General features: G+C 54.4%; 1 protein-coding gene across 1 annotated transcript; it reads right to left on the bottom strand.

Moving 5' to 3' along the window:
- Positions 1-13003: 13003 nt before the first annotated feature.
- Positions 13004-22119, bottom strand: LOC122377487 (nuclear pore complex protein Nup160-like). The gene is made up of 4 exons (XM_043357546.1): positions 21929-22119; positions 20982-21621; positions 19130-19363; positions 13004-15259 (listed from the first exon to the last, which is right to left on the bottom strand). Exons 2-4 carry the CDS (start codon positions 21381-21383, stop codon positions 13352-13354), a joined length of 2544 nt encoding a protein of 847 aa, XP_043213481.1. The 5' UTR covers positions 21384-21621; positions 21929-22119; the 3' UTR covers positions 13004-13351.
- Positions 22120-23141: the final 1022 nt, after the last annotated feature.

Here is a 23141-nt window from a genome sequence, read left to right as displayed (position 1 = left end):
GCAAAACGCCCCACGGCCTGGGGCAAGAAGCCCCATACTCTAGATTAAAGAATAAACATGCTAGTTGACTTAAATCTTATATGAGAGGTCTGTTAGACCTTGGGAAGCACGGCACTGAAGTTAGCTCCTTCCATCGTATCAGGTGTTCAGCTATGACACTATTGTATGAGCAGGTTTTTCACCTGCCTCATAAGGCCAAATAATAAATTATTGCAATGGAAATGTTAACAAAATACTTCCTTTGCCATCCAGTTGCTGAGAAAAGTACATACAAATGCATAGAAACTTACTGTTAGCCAGCTACCGAACATTAGGAAGTGGGTAGTCCGAACAACACATGAGGTAAAACGCCCCATGGGGCGTTTTACCCCGCGACCTACTGGGGCGTTTTACCCCATCACGTAGTTCGGTCAGAGAACAACGCCTTGCACTCCAGCAAGGCATAATTTAACACGAACCAACCCGGCATTAAAAGCGTTAGAAAAAGCTGTTCAAAATATATAAAAGTCGTTAACCTGATGTGGACCATAAAAGAACGCCATGATGCATAAGCTGACAACAAAACATAAAAATCACTCCAAAAACACATTTTTGACTATATCTCCCTAAAGAGTCATCACAATTTCTTTCCAGTCTGCTCATATAATGATCATATAGTGCACGTTTTATAGAAGAGATGATGTTTCAGCAGAACCTTGCCAGTTCCGAGAAACATCGGTGAGGCGTTTTACCTCGGCGGGGCGACTTGCCCCGGTCTACCCTACTGAAAAATAGATTTGAAAATTAATAATTGTGAATTTTTTGCAATAATGCGTATAACTTGGACATTTTTGAAGATATTTAGCTAAAACTTGCTAGAGTGAGTCAGAAGCATGCGTTATATCACATATATTCCGGGTTTTTCGAAAAATAAAAAAATGAAAAATCGCGGCTCTGCGTCCGTTTTTTGCGAAGTTATTCACCAAAAACCGAACCGTGCCTTGGGGCACTTGACCTGACCTCAGAGGTCACCGGTTGCCCTAGGACCTTAAAATCGGGTATCAACCTCGGGTCGGGTATCAGTGTATTGTGCATACCAAATTGTAGCCCAATCGGGCCAACGAGAGGCGGGAATTTAGCCGGGATTCGTCAAATAGCCTCAGGGCATATTTCGTATATCGCGTTTGGCTTGATATGATGATTTATTTCTTTACAAGTTAGAATTTCCCCAGAAATATTTTTTGCCTTGCTTACTGTCAATAGGTACTATGATACATCTTCTGCTAATTTTTCCTAAACATCTGAAGTACAGAACACGGTCAAATTTGAAAATACCCAGTTTGACCTAGTCAGGTCAAAGGTCATTGAAAGGTATTACGTCTCCACTCCGCACTGCCTCACACAGGCTGGCTCGTGGAGACAAGTTTATTGCTGAGGCAATCTGGGCTCATACACGAACACTAGTCTGTGCTGACCGCGACGCGACGACCACCGCACACGGCGCACGACCGCACCCGACACGCGCGCCGGACCGACTCTCTCGAGCCGCCGCGTCTGCGTGCCGGCGCCGCCAGTGGCGTCGCCAGCTCCCGGGCGGAGGGGGACAATTCGCGATACCACACCCTGCCGCCCTTTAAACGAACATATTCCCAGGCGCACGAAACAATGGCATGAGCACAAAGCATCATTTGTTTAGGCGCGCGCCTTCAGGGTTACCTCACCCCTTTACGTGAAACAATCACCTTTCAATCACAATCACAATCACAATCACAATCACAGATCCAATCACATTTCAAATATCGGCGATCAGACGCCGATAAGCCGCCTCGGGCGCCTCCGACGCCGGGCGGAACGGCACTGCGGAGCGCCCCGTGTGCGCGCCGCGCTCACGTTCAAAAGGCCCCACTGCACTGACCTCACCGGCGCAGCCGCCGCCGCCGCCGCCGCCGGGGTCACCGGCGTCGCTAGCGCCGCCGCCACCGCGGTCACCCAGGGCACCACTGAGGCCACCGGCGCAGCCGGCCCCTCCCAGGTCACTCGCCTGACCGTCGCCCCCGCTGGGGTCACCGGCCTGACCGTCACCGAGGTTATCGGCGTGGCTGACGTCGCCGCCGCCGTCACCGAGTGCACCACTGAGGTCACCTCCGCTGTCACCGGCACCGACACGACCTCCACTGAGGTCAACGCCACTGGTGCACCCTCCGATGAGGTCACTGGCACTGCCGGCGCGGCCGCCGTCACCGCGGCCATCAGCGCGATCATCGCCGACGGGCCGTTTGGCGCCGCCGCCGGTGTACCCGTCGCTGAACCCTGCTCGTCGGACGTCGCCGACGGTCGCCGCTCTGACACTGCCGATCCCGTCTCCGCCACCGAAGCTTCTGGCACGAGCGTCTCCGACGGGCCGCCCGTCGCCGCCGCCTCCGCCGACGTCCCGGCGCCCGCTGCTCCCGCCGGCGTACCGGTGTCCGCTCCCTCCGCCGGCGCCCCGGCGCCCACCGGCTCCATCGGCGCCCCGGCGCCCGCCGGCTCCATCGGCATCCCGGCGCCCGCCGGCTCCATCGGCATCCCGGCGCCCGCCGGCTCCATCGGCATCCCGGCGCCCGCCGGCTCCATCGGCATCCTGGCGCCCGCCGGCTCCATCGGCGTCCCGGCGTCCGCCGGCTCCACCGGCATCCTGGCGCCCGCCGGCTCCTGCAGCATCAGCATCCCGGCGCCCACCGGCTCCTTTAGTGTCACGGCGCCCTCTGACTCCGTCGGCGCCGCTCACTTCACGGTCCTCGCTGCCCTGAAGCAGCGACCGCCAGTCGAGGCGCATGTCGCGCAACCAGTCCCGTCCTATCAGCGGTTGGTGTCCGAGTCGGTCGCTTACTACGACATTCAGCCGCCTCCGCTGGCCGCCGAACTCCGCCTCTACGGTCGCCTCGCCGCGGACCGGCACCGTCTGGCCCGTAAACGAGCGCAGCTGCACCGTTGATGGTCGCAGCTTCAGCCCCGTGATGCTGCCGTCCGCCACGATCGAGACTGGCGACCCGGTGTCTGCCATCATCTCTGTTGGCCGGCCGTTGACTGTCACCGTGACCAGTGGCAGCCGGTCCTGACGCTGTGTCCTCCGCTGCGCCACGGACGTCACGGCGTCCACAGACGTCACCTGACCGCATCCGGGGCAGTCACGCTTCACGTGCCCTGAGTCGCCGCACCTGAAGCACCGGCGCGTTCCGCCCCTCCGGCGCGGTCCGCCGCGTCGGCTGTCCAGCCGACCGCCGTTTGCTGAGCCGGGCTGTCGGAAGAATCCGCTCTTCTGCGCCGCTCCTGCCGCCAGATGCACGGCGCAGACCTGCCAGTCGGCCTGGTCGCTGTCCTGGATCAACTTGACAGCCCGTCGTTTGCTGCAGTCCCGTTGCAGGTGTCCGCGCTCTCCACACCGGTAGCAGCGCGGCGCGCCGGCCCGCCGTGGCCGCGCACCGGCCTGCCGGGGCCGCGCGCCGGCCTGCTGCGACTGCGCGCTGGGACAGTGGTCCCTCCAGTGGCCCAGCTCGCCACACTGGAAACAGCGCTGCTCCCCTCGGCTGGGTTGTCCGAGCGCCTGCACCTGCTGTTCCTCCTGAGGTACGGCCAGCTGGCCGTCCTGCCGCACCTCACGGAGCAGGCGGTCGGTCCGCTCCACATTGTGGACTATGTTGACGACGTCTTGGAGGCTGAGCGGCTCCTGCGCCTCCACGGCCCGCTGCAGCACTCGCTCTTGCAGGCGAGGCGTGCAGCCCGCGATGGCCTGGTCCCGCAGGGCCGCGCTGGCCTGCTCGGGCGGGAACTGGCACCGAGCTGCCGCGAGGCGCAGACGGGACAGGAACGCGTCAAACAGCTCGCCTTCCACCATGCGCAACCGCTGAAACGCGAGTCGATCAGCGATGACGTTGCGCTGCGGCGCCAGGTAGCTTCGGAGTTTAGCTACACACGTCGCATAGCAGCCGGTCACTCCAGTTGTCGGCTCCGGGAGCGTGCCGTACACCTCCTGCACTTCGGGTCCGAGCAGGTGCAACAGGATCGCCGTCTTCCTCTCGTCCCCAGTGACGTCCAGGGCCGCCATGTACAGCTCCACGCTGTTGAGCCATCGAGGAAAATCCGTCCCCGGCTGGTACGGCCCCACCGCCGGCAGACTCAGTCCAGCCGCCGCCATCCCGTCCGCCGTTGACGTCCACTCGTGGTCCCCTCAAGCCTCCTCACGCCGCGGCCGCCGCCGCGCGACTGAACCGTCAGCTGGCGCCGGCCAAGGTCACTCAGCAGTCAGCACACAGCTGACTCGGGCTCCCTGCCGCCCGTCCCTGGTACCGCCGCTGCGTTTCCCGCGCTTTCCACTCCGGGGGAGTCACGTGACCGCGACGTCACCGAGACACGTGACCACGCGCCTGCGCACTCGACCAGCGCACCCGTCCGAAAATGGCCGCCGAGGCCCAAAAACTCGGACAGCGCTGAGCACAGGGGGTACTCAACACAAGCTCACGCCCCCGTCAGTCGCAGGACACGCAGTTTACTGCCGCTTACCAGTCTCCGCGGCTCCGTCACAATCCACACGCGGTCCACAACTGCACAGTACAGCGTTCGGAGTCGCCCACGGCCCAACCACGGCCTCCGCAACGAGTTCGAATTCCTTGTCGCCAGGTTTTACGTCTCCACTCCGCACTGCCTCACACAGGCTGGCTCGTGGAGACAACTTTATTGCTGAGGCAATCTGGGCTCATACACGAACACTAGTCTGTGCTGACCGCGACGCGACGACCACCGCACACGGCGCACGACCGCACCCGACACGCGCGCCGGACCGACCGGCCCCCGCCGAAGTTCGTTGGCAGCACTGCTGCTCCACGGCGTACATTTCCTACCAGCCCATAGGGTTTACATGTTAAATGGCCTTTTTTCGGCGAGCAATATCTCGGTCAACCTTTGAAAGAATCAATGGTTCTTAGTCTCAAATGATAGATCGATGAATTTTCTTTCGACAATTCCTCTACCATTTTTCACGAAACCCAGCCGATCTTCTACGGCGTACAGGGTAAAGATTTCTCTGCACGCCAGCACCCGCGATCCGCCTCTCCGATCGTCGGCGCGCGGTCCTCGGTAGCGCAGTTGGTAGCGTATCGGGCTACGGATCCGAGGGTCGTGAGTTCGAATCCTGGGAGCGCCGCGTGATTTTGGCTAGAATTGATTGATGTAGATTCTTGAATGTTTGCAGAATCAAATATTAACCCTAGAACGCCTAGGGGGGGGGGGTTGTATCAACCCCCCCCCCCTGAGTTTTTTTCGAAGTGCACGCTAAACGGCTTGTCGTAGCGGGCTGAAATTTTCAATACCCTCTGGGGCAACCTTTGCGCATCTTTTGCCGAAAAAATTGATCGGGTCATGTCAGGTCACGGAGTTATGACGTCATAAGAGGTACAGCCTCCGGCCGACAGTTACCAAACGTGTGCGCCGAATCCCTAGGTTTTCTGCCGGTGATACCCACATTGTTTGATGGATCATGATGAAGCTTCCCATGCATGTTGGGGCAAGCATTGGCTATCGTGTGGTGCAAGAAAATTGACCGGGTCAGGTCAGGTCACGGAGCTATGACGTCACAAGAGGAACAGCGTCCGGTACTATTTTTGAAAAGCGCCCGAACCACTATTTTGCTAATTCTTGTCACCTCAATGGGAATATGCAGCAATATTAGCTTCTATAGGGAGCAAATGGACCTCCCAAATCCAAAAATACAATCAGATTTAAAGGTAGTGTGCCAGCTTTCCTGGACCGTATGGAGTTAATGGCCCAGATAAGGAGAACCGGATTTTTAGAACTTATCCATACCTTCAAAAGTCATGGAAACGTCTTAAATTCTTCAAATTTTGAGTACCCCAGTGCGAAATTCGCCCCGACGGGTTGTCGGTCGTACCCCAACCACATTTCACACCACTATGAACAATAAATGCACACACTGAAATCGCTATTACCGATATGCTCATCCAATCAAGTTTCGATAAACCCGTTCATCATCATCTCCTGCGGTTTCGAACACGCCTGTTAGGTGGTACGGTAGACCGCGCCCAAAGCCAGGGCCCCGGTAACGTGAGGTAGCCGAGTCGGGGCAGCGTGCGCTGACCCAAGCCGGGGCCGCGCGTCCTCCCGGTGTCATGTGATAGCCCGGGGCTGCCCGCGGGGATGCGGTAGACCGCGCCCAAAGCTGCGGCCCCGGCTTGGGTCAGCGCACGCTGCCCCGACTCGGCTACCTCACGTTACCGGGGCCCTGGCTTTGGGCGCGGCTTCTGCTCATACTTTGTGGTGCGGTGGTGGTGCGTCGGGCCGCGCGCTGTGACTTCGGCCAAGAAAAATGCGTCAGCTGATCATTGTCATTTCTGCCACTTGCGTGTGGTGAAATGGGGTCATAACTTAAGAGACGGCTTTTTCATATCAATTATTTTACATAAAATCATATTTCAAACCATAAATAATGTTCGACAGCCAAATAAAAGAAACAATACCAATACAGGCTTACAGTTTAAGGCTCGACATTGTGTTGTCTACGATTAGACAGCTGATAACTCATTCCCGTACGTCGTAACTCTATAATGACCTTTGCTTATTGTCACATGTGCGCCGCATTCGCGATTGTTGCCGACGCCTGTTTGCAGGTCAGCCCACTACAGTTGTTATACATATCGAAAAACCGATAAACGTTTAGGCGAAAAAGGCACTATTCCAGGCCCATTTTTGATTTTTTTTTTTGCGATATTAGGTAAAAACAGAAGCTTCTTATCCTAGGAAAAATAAAATAGGAAATCTTTCAAAGGTGGCACACTACCTTTAAAAAATTTAAATTTTGATTTTTCGAATTTCTGCCGCCGACTGTGACCTTGCCGACTTCCGGCGCTCCCAACGCGCCATTTTTAGAGCTAGGGAAACGAAATACATACCAAACGATAGAGAATTGATCAAGGAACACGATAGTGAAGGTTTCAAGTCGATATCTCCCACCGTTTTGCCGCAATCGCCGCGGAAAGTTAAAAAAGGTCTATTTTTCCGAAAATTTGACCTTTGACCGGTCAAAAGTAGGTCAAATGTTGACCTAGGACCAAAAATTATACCACCAATCGCGAGATCTCGTTGAGAGCAATCCGTTGGTTTTTTCCGCTAAGCTCTACGACCTTCCGTTTCGAAACGCCAGGGGGGGGGGTCGTAACAACCCCCCCCCCTGGTCGTTCGTGTTATGAGAAATGGCCTGGTCGTGCGAGGGTTAATAGGTACCTAATTGAATGTACCTGCCCACTAATCGGCCCCTAAAACCTGTTATTTAAGAGATTTAACCCGCGCACCGACGGGGGTCTGCGCCAACTTAGTACCGACGGGGGGGGCGGATGACCGCCCCCCCCTGAGATCTCGAGAACGAAGCAAGATAGCGACAAGCGATAAACGGCATCGGATACGCACGGTCAAGATCTACAATTTTTACTAAGGTCATTTTCAGGTCAGGTCAAAGATGACGTCACAGGGGTCGAAAAAGTCAAAATGGCGGCGCTGGATATGGAGAGAGTTTTTCTCGAATAACTTTCGAATTAGTCCAGATAGGAACAAACTAAGGGCACCATCGTGATCCTCTCGTCAATCCGCATCGAATGATATATATGTTGACCTCGAAAGGTCAAGGTCAAAGGTTGACCTCAGGTCACGTGACCTCGAGGTCATCATGTATATCATTCGATGCGTCTTGACGAGCTGAACACAATGAGACCATCCACGCGTCTGTATCTTGTTCCTGTACGGAGTTATTGGCCGAAAACCTTTGGTGACCTTTGATGACGTCACATGACCTCACAGCTGCCCAACAGCAAAACAGACCTCAAGGTAGTGAAGGTTGATCGTATATGAAGTCATGTATGGTATATGGGGCCATTCCGACCCGTTTTAGTGGTAAAAACAGGGAGTTGATTTTTCCCCCATTGACTTATAATGGGGAGGTCGCGAAATTGACCTGACCTTAGGTCACCGATATCAAAATTCCGAGATATACAAATTGTAGCTACTAATGACCTAATAACATCCTGCGACTTTCAAAGGCTTCCGACATCTACTGTAGCTCTGGCACGGTGACAAATTTGCAAAAAAGTGACTTGAGGTTGGGTCATTCAAAGTGACCTGGTGACCTGACCTTGAAAGGTAGGAGGTTCAAACTTGCACACCATGTGTAAAATTGATGAGGGAATAGTCATACCAAATTTCGCGGCGCTACGCGCCGCGGTTTTCCCGCTATTCGCGAAAAACATCAGGGGGGGGCGGATATCCGCCCCCCCCCCGTCGGTGCGCGGGTTAAGAAATGAATGTCACGTGCGCGTCACGACTGCCAACCATAAGCGCTACCATATTCTAGTTTGAACTAACTTTTTGCTAGTCCCGACCACATATAGTAGGCTTTCTCCTAGAAATTCCTACCAAAGTTCGTCCTACCCTTCACTCAATATACCCTGGGACCGACTCTCTCGAGCCGCCGCGTCTGCGTGCCGGCGCCGCCAGTGGCGTCGCCAGCTCCCGGGCGGAGGGGGACAATTCGCGATACCACAAAAGGTCATAGACATATACCTACCAGTAAAACGCCTTTTGGGCGAAGAACGAGCGAGCGAGATAGTGAGCCCTGCACGTGCGGAAGGGCGAGAGGGTACTTCCAACGGGTTTGTGCAAAGCACCCTTCTAACCGGTCGCTAGCGGTGGGCCAAATTTGAACGCAATCGGCCCAGCCGTTCCTGAGATCTGGAAGCGGCGTTCTGCACGTGCAAACGGGGTCCAAAATGACTTTTGCACGGCACCCTACTAACCGGTCCCCAACCGTGTACCAAATTTGAGCGCAATCGGCCCAGCCGTTCTCGAGATCTGGAAACGCCCCTGCACGTGCGCACGTGCAGTAGCACCCTAACCACAACACATGGGAATGCATTGCCTGGTGGGTGCCTACCTGTATGCCAAGTTTCAGCGAAATCGCCCCAGTAATTACCGAGTTACTGAAATGGGAACAAATTTGGCACCTCTTTTTTTGTATTTTGGACGTGCAGTGGGGGTCACTCACATAGATCAAGAGTATCTGACCTTTGGTAGAAGGGATGCAGCTACCCTATAACAATTACCGCAAGACAATCGCTCAAGCCGCTGCTGAGATATGGGCCTCTCAAAATCACTACTTTTGCAAAACTGCTTGAACACCCTTGACTTTTCACGTGGCACGTGCCACGACGGTCACTGAGATGTATCAGAAGTAGTCAATTACGGGGTAGATGGGATGGGGCTACCCAGAAAAAAAAAGACCGCAGGCCAATCGGTCCAGCGGTTGCTGAGATATAAGCCTCTCAAAAGCGTTACAGGCCGGGCCGGGCCGGGCCGCTCATAGGTAGGGGAAGCCGGGGGAAGCCCGGGCGCGGGGGAAGCCCGGCCACCCCGTTTCCGGCTAAATTATTCACAATAAAATGCTCAACTGTTTGTCCTTTCAGCGTGGCAGCTAAGGTAACGCCAGCAAAAAAGTTAAGGCTAACAAAAATTGCATATTGTTAAAGTTATAGCGCAAAAATGATATTTTAAGGGTTTTTAGCTAAAAAGTGAGATATGTTGCACTGTTAATGTTATACCATACAGTACTAATATTTATACGAATGTTATGTAAGGACCGTTTAAGTGTTTGTAGTGAGGGGTGACGAGGCAGGCTGGCTTAAGTATGACATTTTTTTTCGAATATCGCTGTTCTAAAATAAAAATTAGCACATTGGGGTAACCCCGGGCGAGTGGCCAAGCTTACCCCCAACCGAGAGCAATGCCACTAAACCACTGTTTTCCATGAGATAATAGGTACTGAGCAGGTTTAGTTTACACCTAGATCAAAGATAAATTTCGAAAATAAACATGTTATCATAGACGAAGCCAGTCATGTCACTTAAGGTAAACTAGGGTCAAACTACGTTTTTGCAGATAACGCGACAGACAATGAAGCTAGAGCTTCAAAAATGGTGTCGCTGTGTTCTTCTTCATCAGCCGAGTCGAATGATATGCAATATGATGCATTAAGGTAAAAAGAAAAATAAATTTTAAGGAATTTCGAAATACACATTTTTTTTGTCAATTTTGTATCACGATTTTCATCGACCTGTACTGTATATGTGTTAGACGCTAGCTAAAATACCAGTAGTGACATAAACTCTAAGATGTCCAGAGCTAATCAGTATCTTAATAGTTCACTTTCCGTTAATATTTGGAAGACACATACCTAATGGTTTCATCAACTCGTTGTAAAGCGCTGGGGAGGTGGCCGGCGTTACCCCTATGCCGGGCTTACCCCAGAAAAATCAACACTTTTTTAAAACTCGATTTTCTCAACCTTATACTTATTCCACGAAACCGATTTTTTTGGAAATCACGGCCAATGAACTTAGCTAGCTAACAGGATATTAACATTTTATACAGCACGTATGGTATGTAATAAAAATGAAAAAGAGCTTACTATGCCGGGCTTCCCCCGGCTTCCCCTACTGATATTTTCCCGTTATATTGAAAAGATTTCGCTTCGCTCGCTGCGCTCGCTCGCTCGTAATAAAATTTTCTACCAGTAAAACGCCTTTTGGGGGCGAAGAACGAGCGAGCGAGATAGTGAGCCCTGCACGTGCAGAAGGGCGAGAGGGTACTTCCAACGGGCTTGTGCAAAGCACCCTTCCAACCGGTCGCTAGCGGTGTGCCAAATTCGAACGCAATCGGCCCAGCCATTCCTGACATCTGGAAGTGGCACTCTGCACGTGCGCACGTGCAAACGGGGTCCAAACTGACTTTTGCACGGCACCCTACTAACTGGGCCCCAACCGTGTGCCAAATTTGAGCGCAATCGGCCCAGCCGTTCTCGAAATCTGGAAGCGCCTCATGCACGTGCGCACGTGCAGAAACACCTTAACCGCAACACATGGGAATGCATTGCCTCGTGGGTGCCTACCCGTATGCCAAGTTTCAGCGAAAACGCCCCAGTAATTATCGAGTTATTGAAATGGGAGCAAATTTGGCACCTCTTCTTTTTTATTTTGCACGTGCAGTGGGGGTCACTCGCATAGATCAAGAGTATCCGACCTTTGGTAGAAGGGATGCAGCTACCCTACAAAAATTACCACAAGACAATCGCCCAAGCGGCTGCTGAGATATGAGCCTCTCAAAATCACTACGTTTGCAAAACAGCATGAACACCCTTGACTTTTCACGTGGCACGTGCCACGACGGTCACTGAGATGTATCAAAAGTAGTCAATTACGGGGTAGAAGAGACGGGGCTATACCCAGCAAAAAAAAGACCGCAGGCCAATCGGTCTAGCGGTTGCTGAGATATAAGCCTCTCAAAAGCGTTACAGGCCGGGCCGGGCCGCTCATACTGAGATTTTTCCGTTATATTGAAAAGACTCGCTTCGCTTGCTGCGCTCGCTCGCTCGTAATAAAACCTACATCCATTGCCTCTCTAATGGCGCTTACCGCAGCTTCCCCGCACTCTTACTTACAGAGCAATGGGCATTTAAATCCCGCAATGTCGGCAAAAACCGTTGACCTTTCATGACCCATAACTCTGACCTCAGAGGTCACCCAGGACTGAAACTTGTTGAATAGATTACCTTCCATGGGCACTCCGAGCACACCAAATTTCATCGAAATCGAAAGGGGTAGGGGTCGAAAGTACCAAATTCTGATCGATTTGACGTGGAATGACCCAGCACTCAGAAAGTGAAACTGCATGGAAACTGGTGAGAAAAGTCAGAAAAGGCCCACACAGCACGTTCAGTAAAAGGATACGGTGCGTGGCGAGCACGCCCAGCCGTCAAGTGTGAAGCGATAGCGCGAGTGACAAATTGTAGGCAATTAGAACATGAGACGAGAAATTTTAACACAAGAGCTGGTCCGGGCTCACGGGGTACGACCAGCATTGCGAAGTGCGATAGATCATGCGTGGCTGTCAAATGTAAAACGATAGAGCCAGTTCATTTCGTCGGTGACAATTGACCTGATCTTGGGTCACCGACATCAAAATTCCGAGAGATACATTTTGTACATACCGTTACTCTTAGCAATTGCTGAAAGTTTCAAGGCGATCGTTCAGTCGGTGTAGCTATGACGAGGGTTGAAACTTGTTGCTGAGGTGAGCTCACTTTACGTGACCTGGTGACCTTACCTTGAGAGCCCTGGGTCTGAAATTTTCACATGTGCGGAAAAGATGCATTAACAGGTGTGCCAAAAACGCCGTTTTTGATATATCTACGAAAAACCGCAGGCGGGGGGGGGGGGGGGCGTTCAAGCACCCCCCGGCCCGGTGCGGGTTAATACCGTATACGTATATTCGCGATACGTACTTTTGTCCTTGACGCACCTGTGTCCATACGTACAGCCCACCGCTAAAGTAATGTGTGGTTTTACCAATCTCAACGGATGGCTTTGACCGACGATTTTTAAATGCGGACTGATTAAAAAGAAAACGTCAATAGATAAAGTTGTAGCTGCAAGGGTGAAGATGCATGTAAGCTACATTTAAAGTCTCGTTGCAGTCTGGCTAATCGTTCCTAAGCTTCAGAAGCAGAACATACCCATGACTGAAACCACACATTACTTCTGCTGTGGACTGTACCTTTGCGACATGCAGTTTTGCCGTTGACGTACTTCGTCCATATTTACTCCATTACTGTACGAACGTTTGCGACCTACGTAATTTTGTCCTTACTCCTTGATGTACTTTATATCATGCCAACTTTTGCTTTTATCCTGTGTACTGTTGCTAAAGCACTTCTCTCCTACGTATGTACATACTTCAGCGATGCGCCGATACATATTTTTGCCTGCAACCCGACCATGCACCAGCGACCAGGCGCCCCCTGTCGCGTACCGTTCTGACAGGGACCGGTCAGCGCCCCCTGTCATGTACCGTTCTGACAGGGGCCGGGCTGCTGGCGCCCACCGCCACCGCTAGATAGAGTGCGCTACTGAATCCTATCGCAACAGCAAACGACCTACAATGCATTTGTGTATTTCATGAGTCGGCTGAAGAGTTTTCAGGACATGAATGAACGCTCCGTAACGGCTCTGCGTACTGACAGGCCAGGAACTCGCGGCAAAGAGCAGGCAATCAGCCATCCCACGGTTCGCCATCTGAGATCTCCAACGCTCAAAGATGCTCGTCACGCAGCAGCTTAGGATATTCGACGGTCATTATCCGCTGACATTGACAGACTTCCGGCGGCCACAATGCCAGTTAGCTTGCCTTTAGCCTTTAGCTTGCAGTGCGTCCGGTTCGCCCGCCGAGGATGAGCCGGCCGCTCTGGGGCGCGCTCCGCGGGCGGGCCGGCGCCGGGCGCCGCCTACCGCACGGCGGCCATGTCACGCGACACGCGCTGCACCGTCTGCTGGTAGGTGAGCAGCCGCCCGTCCAGCTGGCGGTGCAGCTCGGCGTAGGCGGCGCTGTGGCGGTGCGCCGCCAGCTCGGCGCGCACCTGGTCCACCAGCGTGTAGGGCAGCCAGACGGGCGGCGCGGCGGCGTGCAGTGCGCCGGCGCCGAACCGCTCCGGGCCGGCGCCCAGCAGCGCCTCCAGCAGACGCACCAGCAGCCGGCCGGCCGCCTCCAGCTGGCCGGCGCGCAGCAGCAGCCGGCCCAGCTCGGCGGCGGCGCGGCGCTCGTAGTCGGCCGCCAGCCAGGCGGGCAGCGGCCGGCCCAGCTGCAGGAAGCGCTCGGCGGCGGCGCGCAGCAGGCGCGTGTCGCCGGCCGGCGCGTCGGCGAGCACGTGCCGCAGCAGGGCGGCCGTCTGCTCGGCGGCCGAGCCGGCGCCGGCCGCGCCGGCCGGCAGCTGGCACCGGCCCAGCCACTGCCAGGCGGAGCCGTCGGGCGCGCCAGAGGCCAGCGCAGCGGCCAGCTCACGCACGACGGGCTGGGCGCTGAGCCGGTGCGCGCGCGCCACCTGCACGGCGTCCGTGTAGAGCCGGGCGGCCACCAGGCGCGCCAGCAGCTCCTCGGCCGAGAGCGCCGAGACGCCGGCCGGCGGCGCCCCCCCACCGTCGCGCGCCTCCCACTCGCGCAGGCGCAGCTGGGCGGCCACCAGGTCGGCCTCCCGCCGTATCTCGTCCAGCGTGAGCACGGTGACGGCCGGCGCGCCGCGCTCCTCCACCTCGGGCCGCACGATCCACGCGTACTCGGCGCTCACCAGCTGCAGGGCGTTCACACAGGCCAGGTAGCAGCGCGCCTGCCGCGCCAGACCGGCCGGCTCCCCGGCCAGCCGGCGCGCCCACTCGTACATGACGGCCGCCGCCTTCCGATAGTTGGAGCGCGCCACGTGGAACGCGTACAGCACGTCGTAGAACTGTGGCGCCAGCGGGTCGGCCGCGCGCGCGCGGTTCTCCAGAATGGCCACCACGTCACCCAGCATGTCCACGTAGGGCAGCTGCACCAGCGTGGCCAGCTGGCGGCGCTCGTGCAGCGTCACCACCAGCTGGTGCAGGCAGTCGCCACGACTGGACGCGTCCGGGTTGCCCGTCATGGCGGCGTACGCCTCCTGCACGTGTCCCAGCCGCAGGTGGTATTTGAACGCGATGGCCCACAGGGTGGCCACGTTCGGGTCGGCCTCCTCGGCCACGGCGATGCCGGCCGAGGCCAGCTCGAGCACGTAGTCGGGCAGGTGGTGCAGCTCCAGCAGCCGGATGACGCGCAGGTAGTAGCGCACCAGCAGGCGCGAGTGCGGCTCGTCGGGCGCCGGGTCGAGCCGCAGCAGGCGCGCCAGCAGCGGCTCGTCCAGGCCCACCGAGTCGGCAGACGCCACCAGCACGTCGCACGCCTTGTCCGGCTGTCCGAGGTTGAGCAGCGCCAGGCCGCGCAGCAGACACCGCGACGCCGAGTTGCGGTCGCACCAGGTGGAGTGCAGGCGCACGTACTCGCGCAGCGCCGCGTGCTGGCAGGAGGCGAGCAGCAGCTCGGGCAGCTGGCTGTGGGCGCCGCCGGGCCAGACGAGGCGCAGCAGCGCCGCCGCCTGCTCCGGCAGAGAGTGCAGGCCGGCCGCCGGCCCGGAGGCGGCCCGCGCCGCCGCGCCGCCCGCGCCCGCCGCGAACAGCTCCAGCAAGCTGAGCCGGCCGGCGGCCACCGAGACGGCGGCGGCGGCCGCCGGCGGCGCCTCCTGGACGGTGAGCGCCGCCAGCTGCCGGCGCGCCGTCTCCTGACTGTCCCCGGAGACGGCCTCAGCGGGCGTCTCCGACAGCCAGAGCAGCGCGAAATACGCCTGCACCTGGATGGGCAGGGGGCAGGGTCAGACAGAACGCTACCTTCAACACAGCGCACGATAAGCCACACATATTGACAGACGGCATTCACATTTTCAATTGGCCAAACATCAAATCACCATGCCTCCGCTCGGGTTGGGGGGGGGGGGGCACAATCGTTTTTAGCCACACTTTTTTTTGCGTATGTAAAGAAAACCACGGCACGTAGCGCCGCGAAAATTAGTGTAGCTTACAATCCATCAATTTTGCATCGTATGTAAATTTGTTGTTTTTTAGGTCACTTAAGGTCAGGTCACTAGGTCAAGTTAAGTAACCATGCCCGTAAAAACCTGCGATTCTGTCAGTCCTACAGCCTCTGTTCTAGAACTTCGCACCTTCAACTTGCATTATGTTTATCTCGGGGTTTTCCTATCTGAGACCTGAAGTCAGGTCAGAATTGTGAAACATTATAAGACTATGGGAGGAAAGCACAAAGGCCTAATACTTTTCACAAAAGCGTGACAATCACAAGCCATTTACAGAAACACGACCGTTTTAACCATATGCAGTGACACGGCGGAGCTGATGTCCAGCGGTGAAGGGTTGGCCAATTTCAGTCAGGGCCTGGTTTAACCCGCGCCCCACTGGGGGGGGGGGGGGGCTATTTATAGCCCCCCCTCCCGTTTTTCTGCAATAACTTCCGAACCGCTTGACGTATCGACGCCAAACTTTCAGTACCTTAGGCTGCATCAATTTGACACCTTGTGTCAAAATCTGAACTTCGTATATACTATAGGTCGGCCGGAAATGACGTCAAAGTGACGTAATGTTCGGCCGATTTCGACGCAAAACATTGAACCACGGCAATCGCTCCCAAGAGCTCAGTTTTTAAGCTAGATCCAATTTCTTTGCATGAGAGGACTCAGAATAGACTGCGCTATCAAACTGCTATCTCGGATTTTCGAAATTTTGAAAATTTGGAAAATTTGATATAATAAAATCCAAAAATTATATTTTTACATTTTTTTTCCAAAAAGTTTTTGACTTTTCGAAAAAACCGGAATATATGTGATAGAACGCATTATTATGACTAACTCTAGCAAGTTTTAGCTAAATATCTTCAAAAATGGCCAAGTTTTACGCATTATTGCAAAAAATTCACAATTATTAATTTTTCAAATCAATTTTTCAGCACGTATTTGACATCGTACGCCAATATGAATAGCACCATCGTGTTCCTGAGCTCACACTGCATCCAATAGACACCTTTTTTGTTGAAAAATTTCAACTTCAAAATTTGACCTTTTTTGACCTGAAAGTGACCTGACCTAAGCTAAATTCGACTCAAAATGACCTCCAATGACACAGACGACATCAAATTCGGAATCTCAGACCTAAATGGACCATAAAACATGTGTCACGTGACCGACTCATGATATAATATTTTCGTGACCTGTGATGACCTGACCTTGACCTGAAAATCAAAGTACAAGTTTGGTACCCTCAGGGTATCTAGAGCATCTGTTCACGAGTGTGTGATCCAAAAATGAGCCTGACCTGACTTGTAAGACGGCGGCCAGAGCCCAAAACGTGAACAAGCCAAAATGCTAATAATTTTTACTTTGACCTGACCTGTGACGTCATCGGTGACCTCGAGGTCAATGAAATTAGGTTTCGCTCGACAGTTTTTCCGGGGCTATCAGACGCCGTTTGAATTTTGACGATCGGCCCAGTAGTTTCGGAGTTAGGAGGGGGGGGGGGCTATAAATAGCCCCCCCCCAGTAGGGCGTGTTATACGCAGACCCCAGTGGGGCGCGGGTTAAACCGGCTTACATCATGGTTCAAACCGGCCAGATGGCAAAAATTAATTTATGCCACACTGATTTCAACCACTTTACCTCAAGAAAATAAAAGCCACTTATGACTTTTTTTGTCGTAAAGTGATTTTTTCCAGTAGCCACAGAAGGTTTAGTGTTATCTTCGAAAGTACGTTTCGTTTTGCTTGCTTCGTGAAATATTCATCATAGACCCGAAACTGACTGAAAGTTTTGATAGCGGCATGATAAAAAATACACCATGACAATGCGATATGGATTATGGACAGTAGGATGACCGTATAGCCACGCATTAGAAAAAAAAAACTGAGATGCAACTGTCATGACACGGCTCAGATCGACATAAGATAATGCATTCAAATCGAGTGGGAATCATCCAACGGAACTGGGACAATCGGTCAATATGCGTGGCAGATGACTTCTGTTTCTGTCAGTTGAAAGGAACAAAAGAAGCTGGGACACTCGGTGCCTACGTACTCAGCCAACATTAGCAGTTGGCACCTACACATGCCTAGACACCAAGGCCCACGGCAATGCGTTCTGTGCATCTTATACATAGGGAACATAGACGTAGGAACAGGGGGGGGGGGCGTGACCCCACCTTTTCAGCCTTTTTTAAAGTAAAATCTTTATTTTTGATTTAAATACATAACTAAGAGCAGGAAATGGTTCAGCAAGGTGTGATGAGCACAAAACTGCAAGGAATTTATTCATAGGGGTATTGGGGCTCCCAAAAAGTGACATTGAAGTTTCGCTGCCCCCCTCACTTTTCGTGAGGTTCCTACGCCCATGATAGAAATAAATGGCTGCGTATTTGAGAAAAAAAAACAGCACCACATTGTACCGTCAACGAGCATTTGGTTTCTAGCTGCCGGTGCCGACTATCTGTGAGATGGAACTGTTCGAAAAGAAAGGTACGACGCTTGGCGGGCATTACCTATGCCAGTCTGGGTTTGTTTGCTTTTGATGTTGGTTACATACTGGCCTTTATTAATTCATGCCGGTTTAAACCGGCGCAAATCAATAAAAGCCACTGGCTGGCATCAATTCAATTTCAGCCAGCTTAAGCCCAACCCTGCCAGCGGTCACTCAAAAGGTCATGCTAGGTCACAAAAGGCCTTTGCTTTTTTACCAGTTTTTTTTTTTTGTACAACTTCTGATGGAGACATAGTAGAGAGACGAAATACCTGGAATGTGTTCAGGATACCGATACGGATCATTGATAAGCAGCACGACCTTAACAATCAGGTCATGACCTGGAACTGAGGTCAAATTTTGAAATTGACAGTTTCAGCTCAAATTAATATTATCCGTCAATCGATGCGTCCCGACATAAGAAACACGGTGGTGGCAAAATGAAAGTCAGACAATTATCTTTAGAATTGTTGGCAAAATTGCTTCCTCAAATATATTTTGGTGGATTTTGCTCTATGTGGGTCAAACCGTTCACCTGAGGTCAAAATATGTCGAGGAATGTAAGCGAGAGCTTTGGAGGGGCTATCGAATGCGTTTTTCCGAGACGCCTGGCTCTTTTGATTCATGAGGTGTTACATGCCGAGTTGTGAAAATTGTCAAAATCAAGAAAATTTTTATGATAATTTTATATTTTATGACCTCCAGTGAACTCAGTGATGGCCTGATAGAAAAATAATCTCTTTAATTCTGAAAGATCTTATAGCGAGCTATATCTTGCTATTTTTCTGCGTCTTTCTGGCTCTCTTACTTTCCAGTTAATTGGGTGTGGCCAAATACAATTACCCCTCCCCCACCACCATGGCGACGCTGGCTGAGACCCCCACCAAGGCGAGGGTCAGGTCCACTCTCCATCAATATCTCCTGCTTTATTGCGTCCAGGCCCCGGTCAAAATGTCTCGATTCGCGGCCAGCTATGCTAAACACCCTCCCACCCAAGACTGATCCGTCAAAAAAAATCTAACGAATGGTGTTTGCTCATTTCAAACAGCCTGCGGTTATCATCAACGCTGAACAGTGAACGCTTTACGGTCACCCCAGGTGATTCTGGGGTGATTCGCCCACCCGCCCGCCGTCCGCCCGCCGCACCTGTATAACGCTCTCCGGCAGGAAGCGCGCCCTGATGTAGCTCTCGTGTTCGGCCTGCAGTCGGCAACGCTCGCTGAGTTTCAGCGCCAGCGTCTGCAGCAGGACCAGCGACGTGGCCACGCTGAACCGGAGGCGCACCGTCTGGCGCACGGTGGCCGCCAGCAGGCCGGTGCCCAGCCGGCTGCTGAGCGCCGGCCCGGCGCCCTCGGCCGGCGGCAGCGGGCCACCGTCCACCTGGCAGCCGGCAAACCGACACGGACCGCACGTCAGTCGCCCGACCGCGCCACACATACAACATCACGGAGCACAAGCAGTCAGTCAGATGCAGAATCATATCCTACCCCGCGCCCCAAGGTCTGCTAGTATTTCCAGCGTTAAAGGGACTATCCCACCTTTAACCCGGCAGTTGCTGGGGTATTTCGCCACCCACCGTTTGCTGGGGGGGGGGGGCGTTAAACGCCCCCAGCCGATAACTCGAGAACCAATAGGCGCAGCGAAACGCACGAGGCGGCAAACGAAAGAGCGCGACGAGACGCTTCAGATGAGTACCTTAAAGTTGGATTTTGAGGTCACAGGTCGGGTCAAGGTCAGGTCAAACACCTGAAATCGGGCTTTCAGTAGCATGGACTTCAGGACTTCGCAATGGGCGCCTCTCGTCATAAACTCTGTCCAAACGGTGCACAATCCATCATATAAGGCCTACAAGAGTGTCAGCTCCATGTAGGGGTCAGTCAAGCATAGGTCAGGGTCAAGGTCAGGTCAACCGGGTAGGCACATATCCCCAAAAATCAAAACTGATATTCGCAGCCTGTGACACATGTTTTATAGGTAATTTGGGGCGTAGAACACGATGGTTACATTCATTTTATCATATGTGTACGTGTTTGGCTCAAAAAGTTCAATTTAAGAAATGCATGTATCATGGTCGTGAAGTAGTCACGAAAAATTGCCAAGATTCAGTTCAAGATTATGGAAAATGCGGAGCGATAATCAATAATCGAAGATAGCCATTTGATTGATCATGGTATTGGCAGTCTAATGGCGTTTACGGCATGTCTGTATGTCTATTCTGTGATTTTATATGATTTTTTGAACATATGCCGTTTTTGGTCGAAAACTCAGAAATCATGACGTCACTAAAACCTCGATATCTCAAAAAATTTCCGACCGATTTTTTTGAAACTTTGTCACAATAAACTTTTATCAATTCCCTACAGGTACCCAAAATTTGGCGCGCCTGCGGCGCGCCGTTTTTATGCTATGACCCGGCGAAAAAAGTGGGGGCGTTTAACGCCCCCCCCAGCAACTCGCGGGTTAACACGGGGTTTGAGTTGAGATAGCCAAGTTTGCGGCGAGGTTCAGAAACCACTATCTATCTAGGTTGCAACCCCCGCGGCCTCTTGGTGTTGAAGAAATTCGTTCCCTTCATTTGAAAATGGGCCTTGCGCAAGGCCCTATCTTCAACATGGAGCGACCGTTAGTGTGACGTCACCTCGTTTAGTCATTCTGATTTAAATGGGTTTGTTCGTTGAAAAATCGCTTAAAACTTGGTCTGAACTTTGTTGTGGTGCCTACAGAGTAAAAAGAATCAGCTTTATGACAGTAATGTGGCCTGGGGAAGGAGGTAATTTTGGGCTGTGACGTCACATATTTGAAAGTTTGTGTTTGGAATATGGGAAGCCTAAGATGTTTAATGAAAAATAAATGCCAGAACCGTGTTCCTAGTCATCCAATCTATAAAGTCGGGCACAATTTGACTGGTTTTAACAACATTTTAGAAGGTGGGATAGTCCCTTTAATGCCGCCACTCCAGCGGGCGCAATGACCCCACCCGTCCGCCGTCTGCACGTACCTGCAGAAACTCGACGAGCCTGGCCAGCGCGGCCGACAGCGAGTCCATGGCGGCCAGCCGCTCGGCCAGCAGGTCTCGGAAGGCGGCGAACTCGGCCGTCGGCTCCTCCGACACTTTGGCCACCACCGAGGCGGCAATCGCGTCCGGCGGCACCAGGTGCGCCAGGTCCTGTCGCACGGCCGCCCACAGCTGCTCCGAGAGGTGGCCCTCCAGCAGCCGGCAGCACTGCACCAGGCGCGCCACGTCGGCCTGCAGGCGGTCGTCGGGCGCGCACAGGTCCTCGGGCTCCGTCAGCTCCGAGAGCCACAGCCGCTCCAGCAGGCCGGCCGGCCGCAGGTAGCTGACCAACGCCCGGCGCACCACACACACCTGGCCAGAGCCGGCGTCTGCGCACAGGCCCATCGGCTTGGTGTCGGCCTGGTGGTACTGCAGACAGGCCGAGTAGAGCGACTCCCAGGCCGCCTGCGTCAGCTCGGCAAACTGGTCGGCGGTCAGCTGAGACTGAGAGTCGGGCACCGAGCGCTGGATGTCGGCCTCGACGGCGGCCACCACGGCGGCGCGGAGGCGGCGCGCGTCCGTCTCGGTGCAGGCCACCCGGCTGCGGATACTGACCGCGCGCTGCAGCGTGCTCAGCTGGAACCTGCCGGGCGGGCCGACCGTCAGCGGACCTGTGTCCCGCCCCGCGTCCCACCCGTCCCGTCCCGCTGACCCACCCGTCCCCCACAGTCCCGTCCCGCTGTCCCACCCGTCCCCACAGTCCCGTCCCGCTGTCCCACCCGTCCCCACAGTCCCGTCCCGCTGTCCCACCCGTCCCCCACAGTCCCGTCCCACAGTCCCGCCCCGCGTCCCACCCGTCCCCCACTGTCGGTCCCCGCTGTCCTACCCGTCCCCCACTGTCCCGTCCCGCTGTCCCACCCGTCCCCCACTGTCCCGTCCCGCTGTCCCACCTGCCCGGGTGGAAGATGTGTCGCAAGTAGCTCTGGCTGAGGTGCTCGGCTGCGGCCGGCAGCACGGCCGGCGGCGGCGGCTCCAGCGCCACCTCGGCCCAGCCGGCGGCGTCGGCGGCGCCCGACAGCCCGTAGTAGCACAGCTGCGTCTCCGCCTCGGCCGTACTCCACAGAGCGAACAGGGCGTCTGCGCGGACAGCGCCGGCAGCCGGTCAGCGCGACAGGACATACGGCGCCGGTCAGCGCGACTGGACATACAGCGCCGGTCAGCGCGACAGGACATACAGCGCCGGCAGCCGGTCAGCGCGACAGGACATTTTGTCAGGCAGCGGGGCTGGGCAGCCAGTCAGCGGGACAAGACATTTTGTCACTTGGGGAGGCCCGGGCAGACAGTCAGCAGGGCAGACAGTCAGCGGGGCTGGACAATTTGTCAGCACGGCAGGGCAGCGCGGTCAGTCAGAAGAGTTGGCAGCCTCAAAATCAGGCAGCCGACAGTTCAGACGAAATTTCACGCTCACGCAGACCACTGGCTCCACCTACTGTGAAGAGTATCCCAGACACCCAGTACGTTCCTGAGCGATAATTACCAATACCTGTTACCCAGAATATAGAACGTAAAGGTGTATGCAGCCTTATGGTGTATGGCCACCGCGCATACGTGCCGCGCAGGGTGACGTCACTGACCGAGCGGGACCCCGACAACCCGCCGCGCGCGAGCGAGAGAGAGAGAGAGAGAGAGAGAGAGAGAGAGAGAGAGAGAGAGAGAGAGAGAGAGAGAGAGAGAGAGAGAGAGAGAGAGACAGAGAGAGAGAGAGAGAGAGAGAGAGAGAGAGAGAGAGAGAGAGAGAGAGAGAGAGAGAGAGAGAGAGAGAGAGAGAGAGAGAGAGAGAGAGAGAGAGAGACAGAGACAGAGACAGAGACAGAGACAGAGACAGAGACAGAGACAGAGACAGAGACAGAGACAGAGACAGAGACAGAGACAGAGACAGAGACAGAGAGAGAGAGAGAGAGAGAGAGAGAGAGAGAGAGAGAGAGAGAGAGAGAGATAGAGAGAGACAGAGACAGAGACAGAGACAGAGACAGAGAGAGAGAGAGAGAGAGAGAGAGAAGAGAGAGAGAGAGAGAGAGAGAGAGAGAGAGAGAGACAGAGACAGAGACAGAAGAGAGAGAGAGACAGAGACAGAGAGAGAGAGAGACAGAGAGAGAGAGAGAG

This window comes from Amphibalanus amphitrite, unplaced genomic scaffold, assembly GCF_019059575.1.
Source record: "Amphibalanus amphitrite isolate SeventyFive unplaced genomic scaffold, NRLGWU_Aamphi_draft 000045F_arrow, whole genome shotgun sequence".
Classification (NCBI taxonomy): Eukaryota; Metazoa; Arthropoda; class Thecostraca; order Balanomorpha; family Balanidae; genus Amphibalanus; species Amphibalanus amphitrite.
This window is presented reverse-complemented; position numbering and strand designations above follow the sequence as displayed.

Bases quoted from the DNA above. Each gene is read 5' to 3' on its own strand.
- LOC122377487 (XM_043357546.1), bottom strand. From the start codon at position 21,383: ATGGGCCTGTGCGCAGACGCCGGCTCTGGCCAGGTGTGTGTGGTGCGC. The intron at 19,364-20,981 runs GTACGTGCAGAC...GCCGGCTGCCAG, and splicing joins GGCTCGTCGAGTTTCTGCAG to GTGGACGGTGGCCCGCTGCC. The intron at 15,260-19,129 runs GTGCGGCGGGCG...CTGCCCATCCAG, and splicing joins TGCCGGAGAGCGTTATACAG to GTGCAGGCGTATTTCGCGCT.